The sequence below is a fragment of the Lissotriton vulgaris genome, chromosome 1_1 (genome assembly GCF_964263255.1).
Source record: "Lissotriton vulgaris chromosome 1_1, aLisVul1.2, whole genome shotgun sequence".
Lineage (NCBI taxonomy): Eukaryota > Metazoa > Chordata > Amphibia > Caudata > Salamandridae > Lissotriton > Lissotriton vulgaris.
In genome coordinates this window covers 775,035,793-775,056,051 of record NC_141685.1, presented here as the reverse complement: position 1 = coordinate 775,056,051, position 20,259 = coordinate 775,035,793, and the positions used below count along the sequence as shown (strand labels likewise).

Here is a 20,259-nt window from a genome sequence, read left to right as displayed (position 1 = left end):
AACCACATTTACCAGTGTACAGTTATTACATCCAGAAAGGATAATTAGTAAGGACAGCACCACACATGGCTAACCACTTATACTGCACCATCTCATACACAAAAATGGAGACAGGAACTTTAGGTGGAAGCCCATAGCAAATAATGTTCAATTAAATTAATGTCTTTTTTCTTTTTTAAATGTATAACATTAAGTGTTAAAACATGTAAATATAATTAAAAAATAAATACTATTCTACTTTAATATGCATAGTTTTTGTAATGTTTAATTCATAATATGTATTTTTGGATATTTTTTATTAAAATGATATTAATTTAGTTTAAAATATTTAAATTAATGACATTCAATTTTTTTAAAGTTAAGAGTACTGTAGGTTGTGTTTTATTTTGTTCTACATTTAAAATAAATTCATAAAATAATCAACATTAAATATAAACAATTTTTGATCATTGTTCAATCATATTATATATTTCAAATATTCCTTATAGTCTAGCATACAGAGATCTCCTCCTTATGGGCGAGATCTCCCTATGGTTAAGTATACGGAAAAGTAGAAAAGTTTATTAAACTTGGAAAAAAATAGTAGAAATATTTTTGTGTTTAATATTAATGTACCCTAATATTATAGATTTAGTTTAACTGTAGACTAAAATGAAATAAATGTTACACCTACAGTAAAAAAGAAATCGATTTTGTGTTAGTAATTATTCAAGGTGATGTACAGAATTAATTAAAGGTAATTTAATTATATTCTAATGCAAAATATTGAATTTTTGTATTCAATAAAGGTTATTAAATATGTTATAATAAAATAAAACATATTTTTCAGTTCATTTTTAATGCTAAATTAGGCTCATTTATAATTGAAATATTTGAAATAATTGAATTTAATTTACCATTATTTCATATGGGGTTTTATTTTAAGTCCATACCTCAATCATTTTCTATGGGAGGTTGGTGCAGTACCAGTGGTTGGTCATGTCTGATGCTGGACTTATTGCAGCTATAAGCTAGAGTACATTGACAACTTGTTTGGGTCCTTTTCAGCTGTAGAAACAACAGAAGGACAGTTTGTGAACAGGAACGCGCCCCTTTCTAAAACCCTCCCTAACCTTCCTTTAACTCCTCCTTAATCTTCGCTTGACCCATCCCTTCAGTATTAGTAATGCCTAGCATTTTGTAGTACGATAGTAGTACCATTAAATATACTACGAAATGCTGTTTGTTGCTAGCCCTATAGGGTGCATTACCAATTATTTAACCTGCCAGCCTAATAATGCTCAGAGACAGTGACAGTGGTATTTACAGTCACTAATAATATATTGTACTACAATATGTAATTTGGGCATAGGCCAATGTGTGCAGCCTTTGCACACTGTGCACCAACTCACACAAAATACACTCCATGTGTGAAAGTATCACACAGTAATAAAATGTCAGCCACATTCAGCTTAATCTAGGCACAAACAGTTCAACATGTCCATAGACAACGACTCTGCTCATGTTGTGTGTGTGCATGCGCATTAATATGCCTGCTGTAAGCCAGCAAGGATTTCCGCCAGAAAAGCTACCAGTTGAAGTATGCTTTGTAAATAATATGTGGTGTAATCAGTGGGTGTCTTCATAAATTCCCCGGGATGCTGCACACCTTATTGACACATCTATCGGCAGCATGGGTAGGTCAACCCAAATTGTAAGTACTCTATGTCCTTGGGGAGAGAACTATGTACATAAATAATGCATTCTGGTTTGACAGACTTGATGAAGTCTAATACAATAGTATCTTAAATCTGGTGCTGCTTGTTTAAAGAACAGATCCTTAATGTGATATTGAGGATCAGATATTAAAATGTATATGTGTTATTTTTAAACCTACTATGGATTACAATCTGTAATCTGTAGTTTGCATAGACCTCTGCACTGGAGTACACAAATCACTAGTCTTTGCAGCCCAAACAAGTCCCTTCCAACCTCGCAATAACATTCAGGGCAACTGAAAACCTGTTGTGTGTTTCTAAAGGTATCGGTTCAAGTTCTCCTATTTCCTCCAGAACACTGTACTCCACCTTTTTAGATTTATTACAGCTCATCGCTCATGAAGTGGTACCACCTGCATGTATTCCACACCTGTCAGATGTGTTGTAATGCAGCCTGTAAAGGGCAGCAGAGACAAAAGCTTTAGGGTCAGACAAAGAGCCCTGTGCTGCAGGTTTACTACGCAGGCCCTGGACTCCTACAGATAGAAGTCGTTCCTAACGGAATAATTATTTTCACAAAAATGAAGGCCTCCACTGGTAACTCTTTTTTATGAGGCATGACAACCTTCTACCACAAAACAGAAAAAGTGAAATCTACCTACAAGGCATTTCTGATGTGTGTGCCATCACAGGACATTGCTCATCTAAAACTTAAACTAACTCCCATTTAGGTATATCAATGTTCTCCCTCCCACAATTGGTCACACAAATCTCCAATTCTCCAATAGTCCTTTCTGCCAGACAATTTAAGGTTGGTCACGTTACTCATATCTTCTGATTGTTCCATTGCTCATTCAGACTTAAACTGCTTCATTGTCTTTTTCTTGTTCAAACTACACAGCTCAACCACTTACAAACGTACACTCTGCTATTTAATTATCAAACATTGAATTCCGTTAATTTTCTCCATCACATCATCTGACCTAAAATTAATTGCTGAGGTTATACATTTGTCAGGTAGTCAGGGCTTATGTGTTTCAAAGCTTCAAAGAATGGACTTGAAGTAGCAACCAAAGGGAATTAGGAAACCTTTTGTCAACACCTGAAAGGGTTCAAATTAACAAAGATAGCGAGGAAAAGATTCTCACAGTTTCTCTGATCTGAAACAACACCTTAATTTTCATTTAATTGTGGGCAGCCACCAATCACAACTCACAACAGATGCTCGATAAGTCGAGTGGGGCACATACCTGGTAAAATTCGGACATTTCGGTTTGATTCAAATGGAGCCCCGTCCTTGAGCCAGGTAATGGTAGCGGGAGGGTAGGAATAAGCCTCACAGACGAGGGATGTGGGACTGTTCAGAATTACTGTCACCTCCTCTGGAGTACCATTATTGTCCACACCGTTGATTGTAGGAGACACTGATGAACGAACCACACAACACCATCTTAGCTAAACAAACAAATTAGCCATTTTCTTTGAAAAAGGTATATGAGACGCATGCAACTAAAACCATCACTGTACAGAAAACCATAATAATTTTAAATCAATCTTGCCTTATGATAAGTAGCATAGTGCTAATGGTTTATTCTGTTGTAGGGTAATTCTCTGGGGGCAATTGGACTGCAAAGGCTGACCGCTACAAACTGCTACGAATATAGGCAGCTTTTGGTTGTCATTAAAGCCCGTTCCTTTGGGTCTGCCTGGTCACTATCCATGCCTTTATGATATGTGCAGTCATTTTACTCTGCTCGTCTCTTGGGGCTCAAATAATTTGCATGGTCATTAATCATGTCCTTAGGATGCGCATGTTCATTACTCAAGGACCTAAAATTGTCTTTGACATTATGCAGGCCTTATCACTGACTTAACTTCATATTCACAGAAGTATGATTGACCAAATCCTTCACTTCATCCGTCAGAACAAAAGATGTGCAGTTGACTTTATTGTCTCCCGAAACATACCTAGAACATTTAGGCTGAAGCTTTTGCTCTTGTCCCCAGCAGTGTTAGATGCAGTGCACATGTACCGGCCAGTGTCTGACACCTTGGCATTGCTGATTTGCAAAAAGCGCCCTCTGGAAAGAAGTTGGTGGTCGCTGTCCTCAGGCAGTGGCTGTCCGTCCTTCAACCATTCAATCCGTGGAACAGGATTTCCTAAAAAACAGCAAGGATTGATGAAGTGACCTTGTATGAATTTAAACCAATATCTAGGCCCGTAGTAGGAGTGTCGAGGTTAGGAATACTGTGATACATATACATACATTATTCTATGGTTTTAATATAAAATTTAATTTCAATTGTGCTTCATGTAGAAGTGTGGTATTTCATAAGAGCATGCAGGATCTAAGCATGCAGGATCTAAGGCCACAGTACCTAATAAGTAGACTTTTCCAGACAAACTTTTGGAACTGAAATCCCAAACCGCAAGAAGTGTTTTGATTTCTGCTGTTCAGATGCAATGATGCAGGGTCTCCAAACACAAATTTGAGTGGAAGATTAATCTAAACCCAATTGCTGTTGCTAATAACCTATTTTGTATAGTACCTCATTTTGTGTTTTTTTCTGCAGTAGGAATGTTTTGTTACCGAAATGCGGTCGCAAAACATTCACATTTTACCACCTACTTCAAGTAGGTGGTAACCCATTTGCAAATGGGAAGGGGTCCGCTTTTTCTTTTTTAAATGCAACTCATTTACCTTTAAGGAAAATGGGCTGAATTTTAAAAAAATGATTACTTTATTTAAAAGCAAGCAGCAGGTTACCATCCCAGTAATATTAGCTATTCCCAATGGGTCACATATTGTGACCTACCTCATTAAGTAGGTCGATGGCTAATGAAATGAAACTCATGGAGTTTCATACATTAGGAAAAGCGATTACCTAATTGCGATCTGCAGAAAATTGCAATTAGGTAATCGCTATTTCCTATATTGAAACATGTGGCCCATTGTTTTTTGCACACTCATTTGAAAACTGCCTTTGCACTGAAAAAGTAAGTGGCTTGCATCATTTACTTCAAACTTATATTTTCTGCAAATTGTTAGTTTTAATTATTTACGGGAATGGCATCTACCAACAAGCCAATAAAACTCAGCTGCTGTGCTTTCTGTCTACGACACTGACATTTAAAATGATTACAAAGCACATTCAGACACTAAAAATTATTGCTGCATGATAGAAATGGTTGAAATTGTACTTCGAATGGGAATTTGAAAACATAGGAATGATTTGAAGAAGACGGGACTAGAAAAAGTGACATTAAAGCTCAGAAACACCTGTAAACTGAAGGTTATGATATGCTATTATGATGTTTGAGAATGAAAATGCATGGTTCGTTAATGGTGGATATAAAGGACATATTTTTATTAAACTGATGTCAAATGTACACAAAATAACCAACGAAAGTCAAATAATTAATTTACAAATATTCCTTTTGTTTATAATGAATTTTTTTTTAAAGTAAAACAGAACTTAACTTGGCAACTGTTTATAAAATGATGATGCATCAGAGTGTTTTGGGAGAGCACTAAGTGCGCTGTGGTTGACTCCAAAGAACTCCATTCTGTTCTTTTGTTAATAATGGTACTAGTAGTAAACATAGAGCTTATTCTACACATATATTTATGTACATTTTAGGAGATTCCTAGATTCAGCTTTCTGAATTCCATTAATGTGTTTGCACACTTAGAAGATGGAGATCATATTCCTCAAGACTAACCAAGATGTATTGATCTCATGTGAGATATGAAGCTACCTGGCAATGACCCACTCAGAGGGGCTGGTGAATAATCAATAACACAGGCCAAATTCATTTGGGAAATGTTACCATTAAGACATGGTCAGTATCGATTTCAAGGCTCATCAACCCCTTCATGTTCTACCTACATAAGATGAAGACCTCCTCCTTCAAGTGTACGCTTTCCAATCCCATTCAAATGACTGAGTCGATGCTACAAGGGCCAAAATAACAACTCTGGGACTGATTCACAAAGGTAATTTACACTTTTGAATAAGTTTGCACTTCGTAGTAAGTTTACTACTTGTACTATTCACAAACTCCAAGTGTAAACTTACTACAAAAGTGTAAATTAGATGTCACTTTTTCATCTTCCTATCACTAATATTTTACAATTACTTTGAGACCATCACCTAATTCATACCTTTAAATCATTCTGTCCCCATATCCCTAACCCTTAACGCTATCCTTTACCCCTTCCCCATAACCTTTTTGTTTCCCCATACCTATATCCTTGCCATAGCTCTTATGCTAAACCTTTCTCTTGCCCAAATCCTTATCCTTCTATAACCATAAACCCATCACCATACCATTAACTCTAGACATGTCCTTTGCCCCTACTCTTAGCCATACATTAACTCTAAACCTATTCCTTATCTTTACCTTTGCCCTAATCCTACATCCGTCTTGTCCTTACATTAAACCTATCCCATACCCTTTACTCAAATCTAATGCTTAACCTAAGCCTTTATTTTACCTTTACCCTAATCTTCACCTCTATCTTATCTCAAAATCTATCCCTTATTTTAACCCTTGCCTTTCACCCTTACCCTTACCTGTTCTCCAACTCTAACACTAATCCTACTCACCTTTCTCTCCTGAATCTACTGAACTTGAGGTAATGTTATAGAAGTAAATTTAAATAATAAGGTGAGTTAGTGTAAGTAATACTACATTGAGGTAATGGTAAGTAGGTGATAGATAGCATCCCTAAAAATGGGCTACACATCTTGCAATGTGTCCTCCATTTAGTAAAGCTGTGGTTCAGACGCAGTTTTGAATATTTGCAACTGGACATAGTTTTCTCAATGATTTAATGTACTCGCTTACCAAACACTTCACATGTTAGTGTCACACTGTGTTTTTCCTTCACCTTCACATTCTCCATTTTGTTCTCCCCTACAATATTTGGAGGCACTGGTATTAAAGAGAAAAAATGCTGTTACATAATCTACAAATACACATAAGCTCCAAACTAAAGTGTCATAAAAATGTAAGTCATGCTCTGTAATCAATAGTCTAAACAGCGAAGTGTCTTATGTGGCATTATCCCTGTACACTGCATGTATTGCAGCAGAATCTAGCTATAAAATGAACAATTGCCAAAGGGTACATTCATTCAACTGAATTCATGGCACAGTGAGAAATATGTGCTTTTCAAATTCTAATTTCTAGTAAATTGATGTACATCATTCAATTGCATCAGGTTAATACTGTTTTGGTTTACTGGAAGTATTGTGCGTGAGATCGTGGAAGCCTGGTCCTCAACACAGAATAAATTAATATTCTATTACTGCATGATGCTTTATGCTTTGCCCCACACAATGCTAACCAGGTTGAACTTCACTTAAATCATACAGGTTAGCACCACACACTCCAATTTTGGACCACCAAACATGGGAAAACTCACAGAATAAACATGTTACATAACAAGGTTCACAACTCAAAATGGCGCAGTAATTGCACACCTGGAAGATACCACAACTGGTAGTACTGATATTTACCAGGAGCGCCATTACCACCAAGGATTGCACTAGAATTGGAATGAGCCCATAGTATTTTCTAATATAACACCAGTGTGAGAATTTAGTTGAGGGCCTGCAGTGCCCTGCAATAAGGGGCAGTATAGGCTATGACTGGGGTTTACCTGAATTTCTTAGTGTTTACCTATGTTATTACAATCTGGGCAGATAAAAGCATGCACTCTTTTTGCTATGTTACAGAGGCATGAAAAATTCTTGGAAAAACAATGACTGATGAAGTGCCCAACACCTTAATACCACATCCCAATCCATGTGTGACTGCATAGAAAAAACCATGATGAAAAGTTCAAATTCTCAAGTGGTAACCTTCTTCCTATGTAATAGGCGCATGATCAAACAATGACCAACCCATGCCATGATTTTTATTGCTCGCCACTGAAATCAAAACCATGGCTGACTGCTTGAGAGATTGCAGTTACTGGTATAGTCACTTGCAAAGGCACCCTTGATGACTTGGTGCCAGTACCCGGCCAAGTGCAATCCAATCCTAAAATCTTCGGGTTGCCCAGATGCTGATATGGAGTGCAATACTTCCTAGTAGTTATTAACAGTGAGGACTGGCACTAGTTTTTGGAGACCAGGATTTATTTTTCATCATCAGACTTTGACCCACAGAAAGATGGAGAAAGGCAGGAAAGGGAGAAAGACGTAGAAAGAGGACTATAAAGAAGGAATATGTGAGAATGCGATAAAGAGAAGTGTATAGGGTGGTGAAAGAAAGAGGCATGATGAGGAATCATGAATCAGTTGTTTTGGTATTCACCAATGCTAGCATTCAGCAGCACCATTGGTAGGAACCTAAACAAACCTTGGGCCCCTGTGCCTATTTATTTACAAACTAAGGACCAATTGAATATAAGTTTGTCTAGATTGCTTTAATTCATCGTTCAAAGCTGACCCTTCTTTGAAATATGGAGTAAGTATTTATGATACAACACTTGAAAAGAAGGCACAACACAGGAGAACAGCCCTTTTATGCAAGTTACACAATGGCACCATTTTGAACTCGATAGGAGAAAACTACAAGGGGTTAATTTCAACAGAAATGCTAAATAAAGTATTTCAAAAATTGATATTTGAAGGTGATATCGCCAAAAGAGTGGCAACACCTGCTCTTACAATATTCCACATGTGGTTTATTAAGAAGTGTGTGTGTGCGCAGATAAGACATGCTAGACTCCTATGCCTATCACTAAGAAGGTTCATTAATGTATTTCTGTCTTCAAATGATTCCAGAATGAGTGTATCTGTGGAATTATTTAGGGACAGCCACTAACTCAGTTTGGATTGATTTTCCATTTATGCAGTTTGGATTTTTCCAGTTATACACCATTATTTCCTTGACCATTCTTCTTGGAAGAGTTTACACAAAACAGGGACACAACACAACTGTTTGTCGAAGAAATAAAAACGTCATTATTGATCACACGACAATGGACACAAGGTCATTACAAATAACAATAACCTCCTTTACATTTGTGAAACAGGATCCATAGGCTTACCTAAAACAGAGAGGTCAAATTGTTTCCGTTCTTCTCCTGCAGTGTTTGTCACGATACAGGTATAACTTCCCGCATCATCAACAGCTGCATGGAGTAAGCGCAGTGTCCGAGCACCTGGTAAAGAACAGATTAAAAATTGTTTATTCCCTTGTATTGGCAAGAACAACTAATCAAGTACCTAAACCTCAAATACTAGTGGATGGTGTCACTTTAGCCAGGACAGTAGAGTTCACTGAGGCAACTTAGGCAGGTTTGACTGGAAGGACCCAGCGTGAATGGTGTGCGCCCCAGACCTTTCTCTGCCCTCCTCAAATCCTTTTCAACATATAGCTCCATCCTCCTTCCAATACCATTTACTATTACATACATGAAAAATCATAAAAGGTTGCACCTCTGCCAATTGAGAGATGCTGAGCCAAGTGACTGCTTGCTACTGTGCCTGTAGCAAAGCAAATCAGTATGTGATAGACATTCCTAGTAATCAGGGGGCAGATGTATCAAAATACCTATTTGCGATTCTCAAATAGCGATTTTTTCAGAATCGCTATTTGAGAATTGCAAAATGGTATGTATATAAAAATTCGCTATTTTTTAGCGATTTCTTAAAATTCCTTAATTGCGATTAGCAAATTACTAATCGCAATTAAGCAATAATTTCCTATTCATTTCTATGGGCCAGGAGGCCCATAGGAAGGAATGGGAAGTTATTCTCAATTTGCGATTCTCAATTTGCTAATCGCAAATTGAGAATAATTTCAAGGGTGTGCTGCACCCCTGAAATTTACATGTGTGCGCATATGGCGCACATACATGCCCTAAGGGCATGTATGAGCGCCATATGGCACCTTTACAAATGCCAAAAAGTGCATTTGTAAAAGAATTTGCAAATTACCACAAACTAAAATCTGGTGGTAATTTGCGATTTCTTAGTGTAAATTCGCAAAACTTAATTGCTTCTTACATAGCATTTAAGGAATCGCAATTTGCGATTCTTTAAATGCTTACGCAATATTAAGGAATCGCAAAATTTGCGATCCTTTAATATTGCGATGTGTTTTAAATTATACATTCCATTTTCCGATTTTTTTGTCGCAAGCGCGGCTTTTTACTGAATCGCTTGATACATCTGCTCCATAGTGATTAACTTTTCTCCTTGATTGCCTTTTCAGCTTCATCCTGTGAGGTCACTGTCTAGGTATGATCCTGGAGTCCAGACTGAGCATGGGGCCTGTTTACCTCAAACACAACTTGTTTCGAGTTGGTGCATGACCCCTCACTTTCTTGGAATAGCATCATCTCTGCCAGTATGTACCTGAATAAATAATTATACATCCATCATTTCGAGTCGAGCAATAGAGAACCAAAGAAATCCCGATATTGCAGGGTTCGGTATGCTTCCTCATTGTTACCCACCCACTGAATTTTCAGCTTGGGTATGAGGAATAACATTTGTATTTGTGCACTGATTTCTGAAGTTGTCCTCCACATGGTGCCACTTTTTCAGATCCAAATTTCTCTAGGATTTCCAGTTCAAATACTGGAAGCCTGGGAATTCCCACTAAACCTGTAATACTGATTCAGATTGGATGCGCCGGTCCCACCCAAATCGAAATTTCCTTATGATTCATAGTGAGGCTATTAGTCTTTGTACTTAAATATTTCATAAAGATAAATTACCAACATTCCAAGTTTTTCCAAGTTTTCTCAAGTAAGGCTCACTCATTAATGCATTACTTAAAAGAATAAGATTGAAGTTGTCGTATGTCGCAGCATAGACTGTTGCCTTGATTATATGAGAAAAGAATGTTGACCATACTCGCCAGATAGATGGATTTCTTCCCGGTACGACACAGCAATCATAAGTGACTAACTAGAACTGCCTCTGTTAATCTACAATCATTACCCATTGAGATCCGGTTCAAAGTGGCTGTGGCTACGCTAACCCCTATCCAAGGGTGGTCTTAGCTTGTAATTCTGGAGTCCCTATTCATGGGCTTGGACGTTCAATGCCCTGAATGTGAAACCTCTGTTCCATGATGGTTCATTAAAAGCCCCCTTGAAATTTCAATGTGAGAGGTCAAGGTAGCGGACAGCTGTCCGGAGTCACATGCTTTAAGTGAGTATAGGCATATGTTTCGAATTTAGTATTTTAGTGTTTATGTTGTATTTTTGTCATTTATTCACTAATTGTGCTGTTTGCTCATGGCACGTAATATTACATCACATCAATGTAAATTATTTAGGCAGGGAAGTTCCTGAGTTACCTTACCTGACAGAAGTCGCACGGAGCTGCTAGGTCTGATAGGCCGTCCATCTTTAATCCAGGCAACAGATGGTAAAGGAATCCCAGATGCTTCACAAGTTAAGGTAACTGGATTCCTTTCTACAACTGTGATATTTTCAGGCACACCAAAATCTCCCAGGATACTCGGTGGAACTTAGAGCAAGCAAGCAAAAGAAGGTTGAATGTTTCAGAAATAAAGCTCAACACAAAAACTGCACCTCTGACATCCACAGACTGAGCTCACTAGGTAGAACCTACCTAAATTCCCAGTTTACTAAGCATTATATCGTAGGGCATGCACAACTAATAAAGGAGCGATAAGGGTGTTTGTAAATGACTCAAAGGGTGGCATCAGAACTGCTGCCCCCTTCGATATGAAGGGTTCAGGAAAAGGTATATTCACTTAGGAAGTGTCAGACATTCTTGTTTAACCACTGCAGGCAGACACGCACTACCAGATACATTAGTTTTCAAGGCCAAACTGCAACACTGTTGACATGAAGCCAAGAAATTATGGCTGACCTGCCATTAATATGTGAGCTCCAAGCAACTCAGGTCAGCATGTGTGCATTTAAATAAATAGTTTATTCCAAAGTACATTGTAGAGTGGGGTTATGAGTAAGACAGGTTAAATGCAAAATAAAAAATAGCAATTCTCATTTGAAAAATGAGTTGGAAATACAGAGTGATCTATATCAGAAACACTCAGTTTTGCTTTTGAGTTAAAAAAGAATGTGTACTCTCTGATTATAAATGTGGTTTACAAGTCTGGCTCAGTAGTATTAGAGCTTGGTGTCATCGACTTAATAAGTAAAGAGCTGAAGAATGGGCACTGACATATTGATTTGAGTTTATTTCATTTTTATTTTTAACTGCCACATTTTATTTTAGTTTTTATGGAGTCATATCAGACTGATAGTTAACACATTACACATTTCAATGGAGTTCGTTCTTATTGTTCGGGTTCATTATCGAGTATCACAGGGTGTCACATTCAATAACATGTTTGGGGGTTTTATTCTACGAGGTTTACTTTTTTGAAAGAGGCAATTTGAAAAAGATTATTCTCTTAAGCATAATACCACTGGTTATACTCTGCAAGGTCTGTCAAGACAGGCACGCCAGTCCCGGGAAGGAAAATGTGAGAATGTCTGATGTGCAGTGGCGTAGCTAAACCTACTGCCACCCGGGGCAGACCCTGAGTTTGCCATCCGGTACAGGTAAGCGGGGGGTGGAGACTGGGGTGGCGACTGATTGTCGGGGTGGGGGGTGACTTGTTCTCAGGAGTAGGGTGGTCGACAGACACAACTTGCTAACCTCCGCAGATCCCCCCCCCCCCCCCCCCCCCCGGTCTCCCTAGCTATACCACTGCTGGTGTGGGGGCAGACTGCTGTTTTTTTCTGCCTTAGACCACATTCCTTGAATTGTGCAGCTCTGAAGGAAATTGGAAGGCCCACTGTCAACAGAGGGCACTCTCCGGCGAAGGGCATCTGGTAGAAGGGCCGTCCTATTTTGGACACAAAGAAGTTTCCGCTGGTTGAGCCAGTGGAGGCTCCACCAGCAAATATTTAGTGGTTTCCCACTTCTAAATAAGGTTAGAGAACCAGAGGATTGGTGAAGCTGGAGATTTTGTTGTTTTTGGGAGAATCTCTTGCATCCCCTTAACCTTGAATGAGCCCTTTTCCTTAAATAGATTTTAATTTGAAAAAAAATTCAGGAAAAAAAAGTTTGAAAGCATTTAGAACTTTGGCTAATACCATGACTTTTTGTAAGTATGAGATGGCTCTACAGCCCGAATTGGCTATGAATGTCCGTTTGGTAATAGTATTTCAGAATTAAGGGTTCCTATACAGTTTAGTAGGAGACACCAGAGTCATAAATTGGCAGTACTCATGCCTCTCCACTCGCAGTTACCTTGCTGCATTTAGAGACAGAAAAACCACTGGGTTTCCAATGTGTGAGCCTCTACTAACTTTTCTCTTGTACACCGTTCAAGTGCTGATCCATACTCCACCAGATCCCCTGGTAATACTGACAGCGGCCACACCCTTTTTAGGGTGGGCAACTGTCACTTATTTTTCCCACCTGGGACTGCTATGCAAGGAAGGCATTGTGGTTCTGGGATGTAAAATACAATAATGGCCCTGACGCGCAGGGAGAAAACATCCTTCTGGGACAGTTGATTTTTTTGCTTAACAGCTACAAACCTGCTTTGGGAGTGTGCTGGTGAAAATCAAAAGAGAATACTGAGTGGTCCAAAAAACATGGCAGCCGGCTCAGTATTCGAGTGTGAGTAAGTACATTTATGAAAAACGTAAGTGCACTTTCACCACAGACATCTCCACCAGGAAAGTTAGGACCATTAGATGGGATTGAGTTCCTCAATGACTGGCTGGCTGGTGGTTTGCCTGTCACAATATAAAATATCCCTTATTCCTTTATTCCGTAAGTATAGGTAATCGCAATGCAGGAATTGCAAGAAGTGCAAATTTACAGCAAAGAACCAGCAATTTTCCCCACCTTTATTTCGATAGGTAAAACTTGACAACATTTGTGCCTGGAAAAACACAATATTCTGAGTTCTGCATCTTGGAATGGGGGAAATATTCAGAATTATTGTGCTTTAGGGTTAACCTTTCCTCAGACAGCGGCCCCGTCAAAACTGAATTTGGTGTCCTTCCTGATCCTCCTCCTCCACCCTTTCCCCATCAGCCCCCTCCCATTGTTTATCCTAGTTGGGAACCTTAAAGTGCTCACAGGTCACATCCTGGCTGAATACCTCAGACCAGCCTGTAAACAAACACCTGTCCTTTGTCCCCTCGTCTTAATCCCATATTCAGCTGCTAAACTGGAGGTGAGAGTCCATGGCATGTGTAAGGCACGGCAGAAGGAATGGAGAGTTGGAGAAACGTAATCGGGGGGAGTGGGTCTGGACCTAACAAATGTAAAGAAAACAAGATTTAGTAGACAGCATGGCGGTAATGAACAGAACCGACGGCCTGAAATGAAATCATTGCTCAAGGCAGCTCGGGAGATTAGCTACAAGTGTGTCTGTCTAACTCTAGATGCCCCAGGCCTGGGCCCAGCTTGCCTTTGCTAAAAGCAAGCCCTGGCTGTAACTATTTCAAGCTGCAAAAATTCAGGTCCTCATTTATGAAAAGTGACGCATCCCTGCGTGAAAACAGCGATGCGTCACTTTTCATTTCGCCCTCCTTGCGACATGCTGAGTGAGTCATATTTACAGTATGACGCATCATGCCGCAAGGAGTTACAGATATGTCAGTATTTCCGACGTATCTGTAGGTGCAAAATGAGCATTGCTGGAGTGTGTCAAGAAAGTGGGTCATTTCAAATGGGCAAGTCCCATTTCAAATGTGCATGCGTCAGTCTTACGCCTGCTGTGAGGCAGGTGTAAGATAGTGACGCATTTGCGTCCTAGAAGTGACGAGGTGAAATCTTATAGATTTCACTGCGTTACTTCTACGAGGCTTACTTGCGTCAGAACCCCCTCCCTGCATACATTATACCTGGCGCAGGTATGATGTGGAGCAGGGGATTACAAAGTGACACATCTTCGGGGTCCGGTCTAGAGGGTCGCAACAGGTTTAAAAGCGGGCTGTGAGCGCTGAGGGCGATGTGCCAATCGCGCTCCAACCCCCCTCCCGAGACCCATGGTGCAAGTAGCGCCCATTTTTAAAGTGCTGATACACCCCTAATTTTGGGGTTTTTTGGATTGAGCAAATCGCTCTCCCATTTTTAAGCACTTTTTTCACTTTTCCTTTTCACTTTCACGCCCCCAGGTCAGGGTGGACTATTAGAGTGTCCATACCGCCGGGGTTATAGTCCTGAAGAATGCCATGGTGAATATATACCACATTGAAGGCAGAAACATGTTGACTGATTTTAATAAATTTGTGGTATTTAGCTGAATTTAAACTAGATCCTAATAACCTTGGCTATTAAATTCAGACACATATACCACTTACACGTGTCTTAGGGATCACTTATTAAAGTTTTTTTGATACCCTGTTAGTCACTTTTAATTTGAGAATTTTCACAACACATCCTCCCCATACAACCAGCTCCGCAGTCTTTCTGGCGTCGCAGCACACCGAAGAGACACTCGGTCTCTTCGGTGGGGCCCGATGATGAAGCATGACACTGACTAGGTCGGTGTGTGAGGGCTTTCCCACTCAAATAGAGTGACTGTGATCCCACTCAACTAGAGTGACTGTGATCAATAATATCTCGCTTATCTTTTTGCTCCACGTTTCTGGTAGCCGTGGGCTTGACCAGTTCAGACCTCTCTCTTTTTTTGTTGTTTGACATTTAACCGGGGACTAAGAGAGTGTCTTTCAAATCTCCCTACCTCTCTCTTTGTTGATACACATCTTCCTAGAGCCATCACTTTGTAAATATGACGCAACATGGCATATTTTTTATCCTTCTGGTGCGTCACAAAATGCTGGCGCGAAAAAGACGCACGGGCTAATAAATAAGCCCCTCAAAATGTGGAGATATTGCCACAAGATAAAAACAATGGCACCCCAATTTAACAGTATTTCCTGAAGCAGTGTTACCTGCAAGTTTTACTATAGTGGACTCTAGAATGAGGCCCTAATATTTTATAATTAAATGTAAACTAAGTAAACAAATTAAACTAAATATCTGAAACCAAAAGTATTTTGAACTAAAAGTTATACTCTGTTTTCCTACATTTGCAATAGCTGTGTAGTTCCATTTTCAGTAGTATTTTATAGGCTGTGGACAAAAAAATTCCCAATTTAAAAAAAAAAAGCTTTTCTGACTGTGGCATGTGTCATCGTTAATAGTGTCACATCATTGCAGAGTAAGTTTCTTCTTTACAAATACATTTTGAAATTGATTCACTGTGGCACAATAATGAGAGCTAGTGAATTAGAATTCTCCATAGTCATGTTCGGTTTTCAGTAGTGTGTTAACTATTTTGTCATTTTTTTACCAAAAAGTAAAACTCACTGAAAAAGATTTTAATTGCCTTTGAATCAAGCAAGAAAAATGTCACCTATTTTGTTTAGTACATTAAATTGCACTTTGCATGAACTAAAGCTATTGCATAAATTCTCTAAAGAAGGATACTGAAATATATGATTAGACCACAGAAATGATTGAATATTCAGCAGTTCTTTGCCATCAGGTACAATGTTTTGTCTGTACTGACGTGAAGTCAGAAAATTGAAGGGACACCCAAACAAAGCAATTGAATGGTAGCCTAAAAGTCCTAAAAAATTATAAAGTTTGAAAACCAGGTATTAGAGGATTTATGCTAAACATGCAACTGCAACTTGATAGTTACTCTGGACCAGTTGTATATGAGGTAAGAGTGTTCCTATATTCTTTTCATGGGTAAATTGATACATATACAAAATGTGAGTTAAGGAATAGCTCAAAGACAGGATGAGGAGACCAAATTTGCAATTTATAGCTACCAACACTTGGTGAAAGAGGCAATGACAGGCAGTTGAAAATAACTGAAAGGGTACCAATGGGTGCATTAGTGTGCAAATTACTTAATACATAAAGAAGGATACATTTAGAAAGCTAGCACTCACATATTTAATTCTTCTTTGTTAGATATTTCTTACAAAAAAGCTTTGAGAATAAATGTATCAATTTTTTAATTGTATTTGTTTGTTGAGGCCTATGAAAGTAACCATAATATCGGCTACAGAATATCGTGCTACCACATTATCATGGACAAAAGATAAAGGACTAACATTTTGAAAAAGTAAGTATATACAGATAAGTGTAGGTTTATTTTAATTTACTCTCCATGAATGTACTATGATGATGCCTATATTGTCAAGGTATGTATATGTGGCATTACGAATAGTAAATCTACACTTATCTACATGCATTTACTTCCTCCATGTTTTGGTCCTCGATATTTGGGTAACACAATGTTTCTGTAGTCGATATTTCATCATACAACCGGAAAGAATAGATGATCAAATGTAAAATCTATAGAAGAAAAATCGATATTTTTTACACAAGCAATCTATATCTGCCGTCATGAAACTGAGAAGATAAAAGGGTGGGTGGGTAAGTTCAGAGAAGGTGGTTTCATTGGGCTTTGGTAGCACACACTTTACACTCAACACATTCTGGTTTTGTTGTGAGCCATGGAGTAGGTGAATTTATCATGCTCCATCACATATAAAACTAAATGTATTTATCTTTGTAAAACCATAATGCAAATGAAGAAGTTAACTCCTATATTCCTAGACTTACCATGAACATTCACATCATACTTCTTTTCGGTCTGTCCTGCCACGTTCACAGCAATGCAAACATAGCGGCCGGTGTCTGATACCTGGGCGTTCCCGAGGTGGAGGACACGGCCCTCATCCAGTATGTCAACTCCTCGTCCATGCAACAAAGGTCGCCCATCTCTCAACCAAGTGAGGGCTGGTCGCGGATTACCCTCGGCTATACACTCCAAAGAAACATTGTTTCCTCTAGTCACAACCACTTCTGAATGATGGCTTCCGCTGCTAGGAATGCTGGGGCGAACTATTGAGAAAAGAAAATACAAAAACACATTTTTGAGATTTTAGTAAGAGCCCAGATTACATATTAAAATGAACTGTGAATATATATGCAAACAAAAGATGTACAAATAATTAATCACAAAGTTATATGTTTCACCTGCTTTGGCATGGGATCCGTAAGCATTTACGCTATTGCCTTAGCTACATAAGTAAGCATGAGTAAACTGTCATCACAGACACCTCCTGGCTATTATTGACAGGAAGACATATAACTGGGTGAACAGATCATTTTTACACAGCAAATTTATGAAAAGATCCTGAATTTCACTGCTCATGAAGTTTAAAAAATGTATGGGTTTAAGCTTGCTTTCATTCATGCAACTTTTCAGTGAGATACTTTACACAACATTGCGATGTCATTTTCACTCTAAACATACCTAGCCAAGATGGAAAATTTGTCTGTAATTTTTCTCTGCAAGTAGGAGTTTTCTCAGCTAGTTTACATTTTTTGAACAAATGATTATAAAAGTAATAATTTTCATGCAAATGTCGAGAATGTTTAAAACTTTGCAACTAGATGAGGCTGTCATGTCTTTATGAGAACTTTGCAAAGTGTGCAAGAAAAACCTTTCCTGTTTTGCACACCTATTCATGTAAATGTAATCATTCTCGAATCTGTCCTATATTTTTAAGACTAATAGTTATTTACCTAACATACAAGTTACTTGCCTTCGTTACCGGTTATCTGGCAGAGACATGATCTAGCTGCAGATTCCTTACCTTTGAATTTCTCAGGCGTCAGACTTGATACAGAAGATTTTTCAGTCAGCTCCATGTGACTTCGGTGGCATCATCTCCGCCGTTGTGAAGTCCACGTAACTTATATACTCACCACTTCGGCTTGATGATGTCAGTTACTTTTCACGACTTTCCACGCCAGAAGCGCGGAGCCATGAAGTGTACTAACAATGGTGTGTTTCTGAACAACTAGGGCCCTGAATGATATCAGCCCTGACCCTAGAAACCTGTCCACAGTGCAGGGAGGATGGGTTGTCCGGAAAGGAATCTGTAGCCAGATCATGTCTCTACCAGGTAACTTGACCATCTGGTGGAATGAGCCCTTAACCTTTCATGAGACTGCTCTTTTGACCAGAGTATAGCAAATGTTGATGCAGAGGATGACCCATGGTGAGAAAGTCCTCTTCTCCACTGCACAACCTTTATTCTTTCCAACAACCCCCATAAAGAGTTGGTCATCCATTAGGAACTCTTTAGTGCAGTCAATGTACAATGACAATGCTCTTTTTGGGTCGAGAAGGCTGAGTCACTCTCTATAGAGGAGTATGGAGGAGGATAGAAAGTGGGCAAGCAGACAGATTGCTGCACATGAAATGGGTTACCACTTACAGGAGGAAGGAGGCTCTAGTGCAAAGCACCAATTTATCAGGAAATATTGTCAGTTAGGGAGGCTTGGATGACAAAGTCAGCAATTCGCTCACCCTCCTGGCAGACGTGATTACCACTAAAAAGGCTGTTTTGATGGTAAGCAGCTGGAGGGGCAGTGGTGCAGAGGATCGAATGGAGCACACATCAGGAAGGTGGGAACGAAACTAAGGTCCCACTGAGCTATAATGAAAGGGGAAGGTGGGAACACATGTACAAGGCCTTAGAGGAATCTACTTACAATGGGAGATTTAAATAATGAGGGTTGGTCTAGCAGCCCCAGGAAGCCAGACTTGCCCGAAAGGTACCCTTTGAGAGTGTCCAGTGCAAAGCCCTGCTGGTCAAGGGTCAAGAAAAGCAATACTTGGGAGAGGGAAGCAGAAAGAGGATCCATAGACCTTTCTGTGCAATATTTTACAAATTTGTTCCACCCGCAGGCGTACACGGTCTGGGTGAAGGGCTTTGTAGCTGCCAAAATAACATTGCACACTTCGGGAGGAACGTCGAATGCTATCAATTGCCCACGCTCAATCTCGACACAAGAAGGTGTAGAATTGACAGGTTCGGGTGGAGTACCCTCCCTTACTGCTGCGACAGAAGATCTTCCCAAATTGATGGACAGAATGCAGCTCAATGTCATACATTCACCCCAGTACAGAGATCTGGGCCTAAATCCATCGTTTTTTGCTCACCATGCCAATCCAGTTAGCACCCAGCCATATGCAAATCAGTCTTGACCCTGCTCTTAATGGGTAAAGTCAGCCCGAACTGCCAGGCCAGGTCCTCCCTTGTCTGGAAACAAGCATCCTGGGACCGGTTTCGGGCTTTCAGCCCTCATCAGCCAGGATAGCTTGACTCCAGTGGCAAGGAGAGCACGGGACCCACATCTGGGCATACCCGTCCCACTCGGGGTGACAAATGCAAAAAAAACAATTGATGGGCAGAATACAGAACAATGTCATAAATTCACCCCAGTACAGAGATCTGGGCCTAAATCCATCGTTTTTTGCTCACCATGCCATTCCAGTTGGGACTCAGCCATATGCAAATCAGTCTTGACCCTGCGCCCAATGGGAACAGTTTAGCCCGGACTGCCCGGCCAGGTCCTCCCTGGACAGGAAACAAGCATCCTAGGACCGGTTTCAAGTTTTCAGCCCTCATCTGGCAGGATAGCTTGACTCCAGTGGCATGTAGAGCATGGGACCCATGCCTGGGCATACCCGTCCCACTCGGGGTAA

The 20,259-nt window shown here is 39.6% G+C and overlaps 1 protein-coding gene across 1 annotated transcript in view; it reads right to left on the bottom strand.

Annotated features, from left to right (window-relative positions):
- The window catches only part of HMCN1 (hemicentin 1), a 1,183,532-nt gene that overhangs the window by 466,225 nt on the left and 697,048 nt on the right, over positions 1-20,259 (bottom strand). Inside the window, exons 45-50 of the mRNA XM_086956029.1 lie at positions 17,319-17,600; positions 11,034-11,201; positions 8,765-8,878; positions 6,550-6,636; positions 3,666-3,857; positions 2,948-3,121 (exon numbers count right to left, since the gene is read on the bottom strand). Coding sequence (XP_086812155.1) covers positions 2,948-3,121; positions 3,666-3,857; positions 6,550-6,636; positions 8,765-8,878; positions 11,034-11,201; positions 17,319-17,600 — 1,017 coding nt within the window. The remainder of the gene's footprint in view (positions 1-2,947; positions 3,122-3,665; positions 3,858-6,549; positions 6,637-8,764; positions 8,879-11,033; positions 11,202-17,318; positions 17,601-20,259) is intronic.